At 45.0% G+C, this 11515-nt stretch overlaps 1 protein-coding gene across 8 annotated transcripts; it reads left to right on the top strand.

The window, feature by feature from the left end:
• Positions 1-10457, top strand: LOC143180806 (uncharacterized). Of its 8 annotated transcripts, none has more exons than XM_076380773.1 (5): positions 5503-5751; positions 7983-8166; positions 8284-8503; positions 9014-9104; positions 10331-10457. In XM_076380773.1, exons 1-4 carry the CDS (start codon positions 5714-5716, stop codon positions 9088-9090), a joined length of 519 nt encoding a protein of 172 aa, XP_076236888.1. In that variant the 5' UTR covers positions 5503-5713; the 3' UTR covers positions 9091-9104; positions 10331-10457. The 8 variants fall into 8 exon arrangements, with proteins under 8 accessions (XP_076236890.1, XP_076236888.1, XP_076236887.1 ...); XM_076380772.1 differs by having other exon boundaries at positions 10252-10387; XM_076380775.1 differs by lacking the exons at positions 5503-5751; positions 10331-10457 and adding an exon at positions 1-136 and having other exon boundaries at positions 9014-9579.
• The last annotated feature ends 1058 nt before the right edge of the window (positions 10458-11515 follow it).

Raw genomic sequence — 11515 nt, 5'->3', positions numbered from 1 at the left:
GCAATTCGATGCACGAGAGGCTTTAAAACGTGGAAGCGCTGCCAGCGTTCAGTTACTGTTGCAAACTTGTGCGGAACGGTTTCCCCTCGCCTCGACGAGCTGAAACTTTCGTCAACATGCTGGCGGCGAGACACAGGTGAGGTGATAACGGTACGCTACCTCGCGAACGCTTTGCTGACCGATACTCGAGCTCGAAAGTGGCACAAGCCCTCGTTGCTGCACTCCGCGCGTTTATCTCGCTTCAGCTTTTGGCCACCTTCCTCTTTTTCTTGCGATTGCCGAGAGTACTTTCCACCACGCACGCAATCCGAACTCAGATCGTATCTTGACGCGTATAAATACGTCTGCACTTACCTGTCACGGTCGAAGTGGGTCTTGGACGTCAGCTTTTCCTCACGATAAGACGCATCCCTCCGGACACCATAGATCCTGTCGCGTTGCGGTCGTTCTTGCGTCCGGTAACTCACGGCCGAGGAGAAGGAGAAAGGGAGTACCGGTGACTAGCGTTACATACGGGATTTAACAGTGTAACGTTACATCGTTGGTTTGGCCTTTCCTGTGCTCCTCGAGTTCACCAGCGGAGTCTTGGATTTCTCTGCGTACGAAAGGAGAGGTTATTGTGCGAAGGTTTTAAATTCCGGCCAGGTTGAATGCACCCACAGCGTCGAGGAGACACCTTTCTCTTTATTATAGCGATCACGGCGAAAACAGTATCCAATGGGCTTTGTCATTCTCGGTAGAACAATGCATCTGGGGACACGAGCAGCCTCCCTATCGAATTTCTCGATCGCGTCTTACCGACGTGATTCGTCCAGGCGATTCGCGATAAAGAGGAAGACGGGGAAACAGTTCTGTGAGCGCGCGTATCGTTCGGCAGTCTGGTAGGTCAAGAGTCGATGATTACGCGTCACTTTCACTTTCCTCTCTCGTGTCAAACATCCAGCGATAATCACGCTTCTGCTACTTCGTGTTTGCAGCCGCACTCGCCGTGGAAAAATATATCTGATTTAGTAATTTTTTTTCTCACTGCTCGTTTAACGACCCCGCCTGCAGAGGTGTATCGAGTCCTAAGAAAATAGTCAAGGACGGATGTTGAAGGTTTACAGGACTATTGAGGTGCAGGCATTTCTGAAACAAATATTTGAAAATCCGAGGACGCGATGGCAAAAAAGTGGCAAGAGGCAGCCGCGGAGTGGTCGTAAAATTGATCGTGACCACGCGACACGTCGTCGGCGTTCGAGTGCTTATATTTCTGCGGAGGAAAGCCCGAGAAGAGTGTCGTTTGTTGGCCGATACGTGGGCTGGGCAACGTCACTGACCTGCCGCAAATGGGCGAACGGTGCGCAAACACGAAATAAATGCTAGATAGAAATCCACAGCTGTGTTCCCGACCTACGTGAATCTATTTTTGTCCGAGTTGAAACGGAAAAGCCGAAGAGGCGTGTAGATTTGCGATCAGGAGTGGGTGGTTTAACCTATTTCGAGGAGATCTATTGTCAGGAATTTACGAGCAGAGCGATGGAGACAGCCTGCCTTGGAGAATCCTTGGAGTGGCGAGAAACGAATAATAAAAGAAACGGGGAACGGTGTCACTCTGACCTTTTGGGGAAAGTTTACGCGTCGCTATAATAATTATTCCCTGAATGCTTAACATATGTATGCGTATGCAGAAGATTTAGCGCGCATAATGCCCGACCACGCGCCGCGAATACTCGTTATCCGTGGAATTTGAAATTAATTAAGCTGATAAACATCATCGACGTTCCCGCGAGTTGGACGAATCCTGCTGCGAGGAGTGGTAACCGCGCGTCTTACATCCTATAACGATTTCTTGTTATTACACGGGGAATGCGAGGTCTGCTCGGTTAACGAACTCTCCGCTGTTTACGGAACAGGCACCCTGACTTTCCCATGCGTTTCCAAGGGCTATGAAAACTCTTCCGCTAACCAGAGTAAAATGCGTATTTATAATCAATTCACGGTTACAATTACCATAGACAACTCGGCTATTATTCGTTCAGCAGTGTTACGATGCTCACCTTTCCGCCCATATTTTAAGGCGATATTATGTTCGAGTCGGTGAATCGTTTAACATAACAGGTGCGAATGCAAACAGTCGGTTTGCACGGGAAAACATGGCTCCCTTTCTTCTGGCTAATTCATTGCAACGATTTCAACGCGTTCAACGAATTCGCACTGATTCGCTTTTTGCGTGCATTCCCCTTATTCTTTCTTCCCCAGCGTCTTCTGTCGACCCGTTTCTATAAATGTCTCTCCAGTTGCCGCTGCAGAGACAGATTGGCCGCACGTGAGACGCGTCTCGTCGCATCGTCCGCTTTTCTCATAGGACTTTCCGCCCCTGAAAACACGTCCGTCGGATGAAAACGTCCGACAGGAAACATTCCCGAGGGCGTTCCGAATCGGTCGAGCCCTTCGTAACGAACCAGGCTGCGTTGAAGCAGGGCACACGTCTGGGAAAGGGAATGATTCGAAGGGTGTCGTCAAGTTGAGCAGCCTGGTCCCTAATGGATGGGTGTTCGTTGAATTTACTTTTCATTTTCTTTTTTTGTTACGCAAGATTAGGGTCATATTGAGTCCCAAAAGCTGCTTCGAGATTCAAGTACGCGCAAAGGAGGAGAAAATGAGCAAACGTGTTTCGATTGATTGTAAGCTTGCAGGGTGACAAAGGTCAAAGCCTCTAAGGATATCGTCGCGGTTTACGGTTGGCGTCTCATGTATTATTCGTTGGAGGGACGCTTCGCAGGAAGTCCGAGAGACCATCCCCTTATAGAAATGGAGCGAAATCGGGGAGACCGCAGTGACTTCCTTCCTATAGTGAGGAACCACTTTCTTCGGGCGGGCTTCCTCGTCGATCGGACCGTGACCGAGGTGATTTCTTTTCGCGGGAATATATTTCAAGGTCCGTGGATACATGCAGGAAGCGACAGTTGGCGCGAGAGATTTTAGCATATGTCGAGATCCGTGGCGAAGAACACGTGCATACGCGACGACACCGTGAAGAAATGAATGAATATGCATTCCATTCACAGGAATCGAGTTCGTTGCCGGTGGGCAGTCGGACAGGGGTTTGTTAGACAGCGTGCGCGACTTCGATAATCGTCGATTAAAATGCCGCGTTGCCGGAAGAACGTAACGAGCGTGGCAGGCAGCCGAGCGAGATTCGGAGTCGCTGCCTCGCGAGGACAAGCCACCGTGTGTTCTGACGGAAATTACCGGTTCTCGGTGTTTAATTATTTTTAACGTCGGACAATATTTCATGCTCGCGCGAGTGATTTAAGGCGTGTGTACCGTGCTCGCTCGATTACCGATAACGCGCCGTGAAGTCGAACCATCTTCGACGCGATAGGTATTTGAGCAAGTGACTTCAAGGATAAGAAACGTCTGTCAGAGTGACATTGCGCTGTTGACACGACGACTGAGAATGCATCGCGACTCGTATGGTTACGAGCGTCACTGTCGCTATTGCCCTGTTCTTCGGAAGAAAAACAGTGTTTGCTCGGCTATCGAAGAGGCTTCATAGTCTGACACTGATTAAGGTTCGAGCGGGTTGACCTTACCGCGATACTCGAGAAACTATGCAATTTTCACGTCGCTGATAACGAACCGAGTCAAGAACGTGTTCAAGGTAAAACCAGCAGTTTCATATCGGTCAACCGCGTCAGCTTTCACGTTCTACCATCTTACGAAACCCATACGATTGCGAAACGCCTAATTGGGACGGTCGTAAAATTTATGCGCGCGAACACCGTTCGTGGAACGAGATCGTTTACACAGAACTCATTGTCATAATGATAATGTACATAGAAATTTAGTGGTATTTACAGATGCGTTTCTAATTGGTTAGTAATATTAATCAAACACATCGATCGACGCGAAACATTTATGCTGGTCACGCGCGGAGAATGTTTAAACACATTGTGGATGTTGCAAGCTTCAACCTGGACACTTTCCAATGGCCAAGTTCCTTTACCGAGTGCTCCAAGATTTTTCTACTCCCGCTCATGCACATGATCGGGGGCCATGTTTCATCGGTCGATAATTGCAAGGTAGAAACGATCCATTAATCAAGACTGAATCGACGAAGAGCAAAAAGATGTAAATGGTCGTGTCAAGAGTCGAGGTGAATGAGGCTACTTTCCGCTAGAAAGGATTCCTTTCAAACGAAGGAACCATCCGTTTGTCGGATAATTCGAGCGGAATAATTACAAATAGCGACACGCTCGAGTTCTTACTATTTCAGTCTCCTTAAAGAGAGGGCCAGCGAATTTCTTTCGAACCGCGCAGGTGTCTCGCATGGCTGCACGCAACGAATCAAACGATTTCGCGGCTCCATCAGAAACTCGCTATTCAGTTTACCCCACGAAGTATCGAGCATCGACAGATATCCAGAAGCAGCGTTTCCGGAAATGTAGAAAAACCTGCCCTACATCTGTTCATATTTCACTTAGTAAATGCTTCTCGCTCTATCCCCAGAGGAGCTCGTCGAAATTTGAAACCCAGCGTCGGCCGACGAACTTCAGATATCAGCTGTCGGCGGGAGCGCGAGAAATTAATGTATACCGCTGGTTAAGAGCGATGTCTGCGATGACTGAAGCCTATCGAAGCTCGCTCGTCAACGATGATCGACAGCTGCGTGGGTTGCTAGGGGACGTGCGAGGCGCGAAACGAAAGAAATGAAATTATGCGCGATCTGGCTACTGTAATTTCCTCGGAAGTTACGACGCGGAACGGTAACACAATGACGGTTGTTCCGGGGCCGTTAAAGAGGTCGAAGCATCGGAGGAAATGTAAGGTGAAGGAAGACGAGAAAGACGACTGATTACGAGGAGAATCGAATGTACTTAGCTACTGGATGTTTGCTCCCACCAGCCGCTTTTTACGGTCCACTAAGAACTCTCAAGAGGACTGCATCTATGTGAGAATTCCCTACCATTCTACTTCCCGTCATTCTACTAGGCACTACTCTCACGGAAACATTTCAGTTTTTCCCGTGATCTACCGTTAAGTAACCTCACCGCGTATATTTCGTTCCACCTCGCAAATATTGATCGATCGCTGATCGGTTTATCGTGCGGGAATAACGATACGATACCCCGTGTCTGATCACGGCGATACAATTGCGAATCGAACAATTGGTTCCCCGAGGAAAAGCATCCATGAAACGATATGTCCCCTTTGTTGTCACTTTACTCCACGATTCCTAGAAGAATCACAAGATAGATATTGTTCATGGGTATCAACAATTCGCCGAAGCTTCGTGTCGCAACTGAGTCTTCCGCTTTCTCCTGGTGACTTCGTTGAACGAAATCGATTCGTTGAAGAAGAGAGGATTCTACCACGGAATGTTATTACTGACAATAAGATCACGCCGACAGATCAGCGAGGGAGCAACGAATTCATTTAATGGGTATTCGCGCATGCGTCAGTTGCAGAGTGCAGTCATGACTAATAGTCTGCAAAGAGAATCTAGGCTAGTCTGCTGCACCTGAGATGCAAGTACTATTCTAACTTTCCGTCAGTCGCACTTTGAGGCTCGTGTCGACCGCTGCTTACGCCTCTGTTTCTTGCTGCGAACTGCGATCTACCTTCGCTTGCGTTCCACCAGGCCTCGGAGTGGACGATTTGGTATCAGTTGGCGTGTATACAAGGACGAAAGTGAAGCACGCCGGTGAATTTGATCTAAAATTAGATTATGCTCGGGCATCCAGACTACGGGGACCATCGCTCAAGGTTGGTGTGCGTGTTACGTAAAAATCTGTTTGCGCTCTCGGTTCGAAATTTCGATCCCTGACCTAGCCATACGTGCATCAACGTTCTTATCAAATTGTGGCGCGTGAATCACTGAAGCCATATAAATTTCTTGAAATACATCCTACGTTTGTGTTGTGTTAATACAATGGAGTGCTTGGAGTCTTTAAAAAATGGGAGAACAAACCGTGACAGTCGAAGGATCTGAATGTAATGAGACAGAGATACAGTAGCACGTTAATACACGTTGAAAGTGTCAAATATCGATACCCGTGCGAATGCGCATTGACGTATCTCTGGTTGCAACGTGCGCGCGCACTAAAGTATCCCCCTCGTGCCTTAGTATCAGTCCACACCCCCGACGAAAACGATGGGATTATCGATCGCGTTGCTATTCAAGCCAAGAACTTTTCGCCAGCTGACAGTAAACCGTAGGGACGCATTTTCAGGCGAGAAAGCTCGCGTGTCAGAGATTTTGCCTCCAAAATGAGACCAGAGTGAACCGTGTTAAGTGCTTACTGTTGTGTACGAGTTCAGATAAAACAGATTTACCGATAACCTGCGAGTCTACCCTCGAGCTGGTGAGAAAATGAAAGTCACGCCGAAGATGTGAGTGTGGGGTGAAAGTTAGATATTTTCGAGTGATCTGCATGGATTTGCTTTTTTGTTGAAGATTTATGTTGCTTAAAACTAACGAATGGATAAAGGAGACGTGTACTGTGTAGGTAGGACGTGCTTCATTATCATAAATTTGCATGACACAAGGTTGCAAGTGTGCACTTAGAGTTGCTGCTCTACAATAGGTAGATGATTGCACCATTGTTCGAACAGCAGGTTGGAGACGCGATGATACGATCCAGTGGTTCCGTGAAAAATGCTCGGTTTTCGGGTCGCGATTAATGTTTGGCTCTACTTCGTGAGTTTATGTCGAGGTACACCCTACTATATTCAAGGAATGTCAGGTTCGAAGGTAGCGATAAGATATCGCTATTCGTGAAACATTGTACTACGAATTATTGCAACCACATACAGCCGATATGGAGGTCGAGCAGGTGCAATCTTCTCTGCGCCGACTTTTTGTTTCCCACAAGGTGGATTAATCGTGGCTACCCGTTTATTATGCACCCTGACGAAATTACGTTCCTGCCGTAATCGCTTCACACTTTAAATCGATGTTCGAAACCCGCGAAAAATCCGAAATATGCCAGTTTCCAAGAAAACACGAAATCAGTTTGTTCGCTATCTTGAGGTACAAAAAAGCGAATAATTAAATTGCTTTTAAAATTGAATAAGATTGCCTTCACGGGCAGTAAAATTTGAAAGTGAAAAATTATACAAAGTAGTATGTAACACCTAGTTGCCTGGTAATTATTCCTTCTTTATCAGACAATCTGAGGTTCGTCCAATAGCAGGGAAAGTTGCGATATAGAACCAGTTTCAGATACACTAGAGTAATTAGAAAAAGGACACAGAATCGTTATGTAGCGTTGTAGAGGCTCCAGCTTCTAAAAAGCACGTGAGGAAAGGCTTTAATCAGTGCCTTCGACTTTAACTTTCACGCGTTGAAAACAGGATATACTGTGATAAGAATAATCACTGTGATTTCATAAAGGATATTTAAAAAGGAGACTCGGCTGTTGCTCAATGCGACTCCTCTCAATATGGCACAAATATTTGCACTACGATTTTAGTGTCAAGAGCTAAACGAGTCGTTATGGATGGCAATAAAATTTACAAGTACAATAAGAAGAAGCAACACCACTACTCGCTTGAGCATGATCGTTGATCGGGGATTCAACTCTACACGTGAAACTTTATCTCGTTTCGATGTGGAATAATAACTATTATCCGGTATGCGACTGTACGTTCATACAGGAAGTGAAATGCATTCCAATACATCCATTGAACAGCACATTGAACGAGAGTGCTACGAGTTTCTCTTTTGTTCTCTCTTTATCCTTTGCCACTACACGTGTAGAGAGTCGAGCACTCGGCAATGTATCGAGTCACTCAATGCATATCCACATTATTTACAAACTACAAAGCAGTATTCTACATGGTAGATCGTGCGTGGTTGATTAACTCCGCATCATTATAAAATTATTTCCTTCGTCTATACTCAACATGAATTTGAAAATTAAAAATTTCTCTTTTCCGTTTCTGAAGGATTAATTCTAGTAGCTCTAAATGTAAATTTATTTGGAATATCGCAGGGCCAGGCTCACGATGCAAAATCCGAATATCGATATACAGGAGGGAAGAAGACTCCACAGCGTGCGAAGGAAACTTTTTCAAGACGCCGGCGATGACAGTGATGGGGAACCGGGACGAAATTCTGGCGTCGAGGACAACATTGTGAACCGTTTTTTCGAAGAAGCACGGAAGAACCGAGCAAACGTGAGTATGTTCGAAGAAAACATAATTTGTCTTCGACCACGAGTAAACATATATTGCGTCATGTTCCCTATCGTAATGATAGTTGTTACTTATGCGCGATGTTTTGCTTGGCTGTAGGCTAAAGAGAGGTGGAACTTCGATTTCGAGAAGGAAGAGCCGCTACCTGGCCGTTACGTGTGGGTGAAGGTCGACCAAGACGGGAACGAGATCGGTAATCCATTAGAAACAAGTAACCGGATAGAAAATTTGCAAATTATGCAAGACGAGGAAGCGCAGGACGATGACGTTACGATGCAAGAACAGTCGGAAGACAAAGAAGACAATAAAATGATCGACGGTACATAGAAAACGACTTCTTCACTTGCAAAGAAATTTCTATTTCAATTGGAAAGCAGAAACGAATACTGTGAAATTGATAGAGTCTAAGTAACAATGGCATTTCCATTGGATAGCTGGTTGAAGAAAGACAATGACTCGATCTCTAGTCCGAATGAGCTTTACGTGCGCTCTTAAAGCCGAAAAACTAGGAAACCAAAGTTACGAAACTTTTTTTTAATTCAAATGATCTTACAACTTGGCTCAATGTAACAATTCGAAAATCGAAAATTGTTTATGGTGATATTTGTTATTGAATTATTTATACTGGCTTTATACTATTTTATACAATTATTTAATTCAATATTTATTAAAACGCCGTGCAATAGAGGTGATTAGGGAACGAATGATATTATACTATGCGATTAGATTATACGATTCTGTACGTTTTATAGATAAACTGAATAATATATTTCCCTAGAAATTTATAGATCTCATTCGATTGTATATTAAAATACGTGTATTCCTTCAGCTTACTTCGAACGACATAAGACGGCTGTAATACGAGATTGGTGCAGGACTGAATGCTCTCAAGCATGTGGTATATAACTTATACGGTAAAAGTAAGTACCTACGGCCCATGTTCCTAATATGGCCACACGACTTATGGACTTACGTCTTTCACACGTAACATTTACATGACAACTGCAATCGTTTATTGTACTCACACGATATTTACTACGATATTTCTACAGACGTTTATGATAATAGTAGTTGCTAAGTCAGCATTGCCTGTTGTCATGCACCCAGTCTACCAAGTACCGTTACCCTACACGACCTAATTCCTAGCCACGAGACTGAAATGACACATTCGTTTAGTGCATCTTCCGAGAAGCCTACCTACGTTCCCATTCTTAAGATGCGTGGAGACCAGTATTCGCAAATTGTTCGTGAACAGTATGGAAATTGAATTTCCTCGAAATCGTCTGCTCGCGTACCTGTTCGCATACTGTATTTAGCGTTCACGAAAAGATCGAGTAATGGTCATAAAAAGTTTGCAAGAAACGTGTACGCAATTAAAGAATTATTCCAATGCCAGTGAGTTCGCATTTCAATAATTCCTGAGAAATTCTCGCGATTTACGCTTGCAATTATAATCCCATCAAAAGAAACTTTATTTTTTTTTCTCTTAAAAAAAATGCCGATCTCGATTCCACGAGTATCACGATTTCTTAAAATTAATCTCGAGTTCTCGTGAGAAGGCAGCCGGTGCACCTGGCATCGCTTCTTAAGAATCGCTTTTTTTCACGTTGCTCGCGCCATGGAAGCTGGCCACGATGATGGCGGTGTACCCATTGCCAGAAATTGCACTTCCGTTCCGCGAATTCCCACGGAAGCGGGCACAATCCCGACTACGACAAAAGATGTTCGCTTATAACGCGCGCCACCTTCATTGTTCTGAGGCACCATTGAACGCATCCACACCGAGGTTGTGTATACATCTAACGCGCGTCGCTAATGAACGATCACGAGCAATGAACGTCCTTCGGTTGAAATGAATTTCAACGATCGATCATCGGCGATATCCACGATCTTCAAAGGCAACCTTGCGATTTGCAGAAACGCTCAATCCCCGCAAATGAAAATAACCCGCTCATTATCCGTTATCGCATCGCACGAAACAGTACCCTCATTCTCAACCTCGATCCCGATCCACCACCTTGAGCTCGATAAAGATGATTTATCGCGGTTAACATTTCCATTCTATAGCGTCGTGCACGCGACGAGATAACACGCAAGGACGGCAAACTCCGGATTTGATAGCGATATTCTCCTACTGATGAAACAGGTGACTTCTCCCCTGATGATAAACAGACGATGCAGATGCAGCCACGCGTCTTCCGGTCGTCTATTCGGGATGTATAAACACAGGCTTCCTCGAGAAATAATCTAGGACCGCTTGGTTGTCTGCTGGCTACACGGAGAAGACATTGTAGAGGGGCCAGACACGCGAGGGGAACGTGATGTTTATTTTCCATCCTTCGTCTATGGCAAACCATGAGAGAACACCTGTGCAACGAAATACCTTGCTAAACGGGTACCCCACCTGACCGCAGATGAAAGAGAGACGGTAGTCTCAGCGAAACGCAAAAAGGATTGTTTTACGCGACTCATTCGCTCCGTTCTCCCCTCATTGAGATGCATCCGGTGCCACCCTCACCACTTCCTGGATGTTGCGTGGGATTTTCACTTCCAACGACACGCTTTAAGCTCCTCTCATGAGAATTTGCTCTCCGACCGATCATCTTTTATATTGTTTTTCTCACCTCCATTAGTTTCAGCGTTAAACAATCTCTTACAGTAAAGAAGAAACTTAAGAAAGATGATAATAAATAACAGTATTGAAAGAGGAAATAATAGTGCGGATACTCATCCACATATTTAAGACGAAATTCTGATAACAAATTAAAAATAGACACAATATGAAATTTCATTGCAAAAAAGTGTCCTATGAACTGTGCGAAGTTTGAACAGTCGAAGGTTTCCCGCAAACGACGGTGGCGCCACTTGGTCGGCCATATTGTGTTGAACGGATATGCACTAACACACAGTGACGCGCTCTGCGTAGCGACAGACGCCCTGATTGGTCGTCACGATCTCTTACGTACGGTCCGCTCGACGCAAGTTTCGTCTTATGCGAGATAGAAAGAAACATTTCCCCATTGCTTTCTACGCGAGATACGAACGATTCAGGCCACGAGAACAGCAACAAGGTAAATTGACAATTATCAATGAAAAGTGTCGGTTTGCCTCGTTGAACATGTTTCTTTCTTAATCTCGTGGCAATAAACATCTGCTGTTCCAGGAGCACCGTCACGATATAAATAAAATTTAACGAGCAAACAAGAGTTGACTTTTTTCGTATTTACGTAATATTAATGAGCCAAAACATGTACTTTTACTGTAAAAAACGTGTGTCTCTTTATGACTCCTCACTTAACGAAATGTCGTAAAATATTATAATATGCAATCC

Source organism: Calliopsis andreniformis, chromosome 6 (genome assembly GCF_051401765.1).
Source record: "Calliopsis andreniformis isolate RMS-2024a chromosome 6, iyCalAndr_principal, whole genome shotgun sequence".
NCBI lineage: Eukaryota > Metazoa > Arthropoda > Insecta > Hymenoptera > Andrenidae > Calliopsis > Calliopsis andreniformis.
Note: the sequence above shows the minus strand (reverse complement) of the source record. Positions and strands in the feature narration are given on the sequence as shown.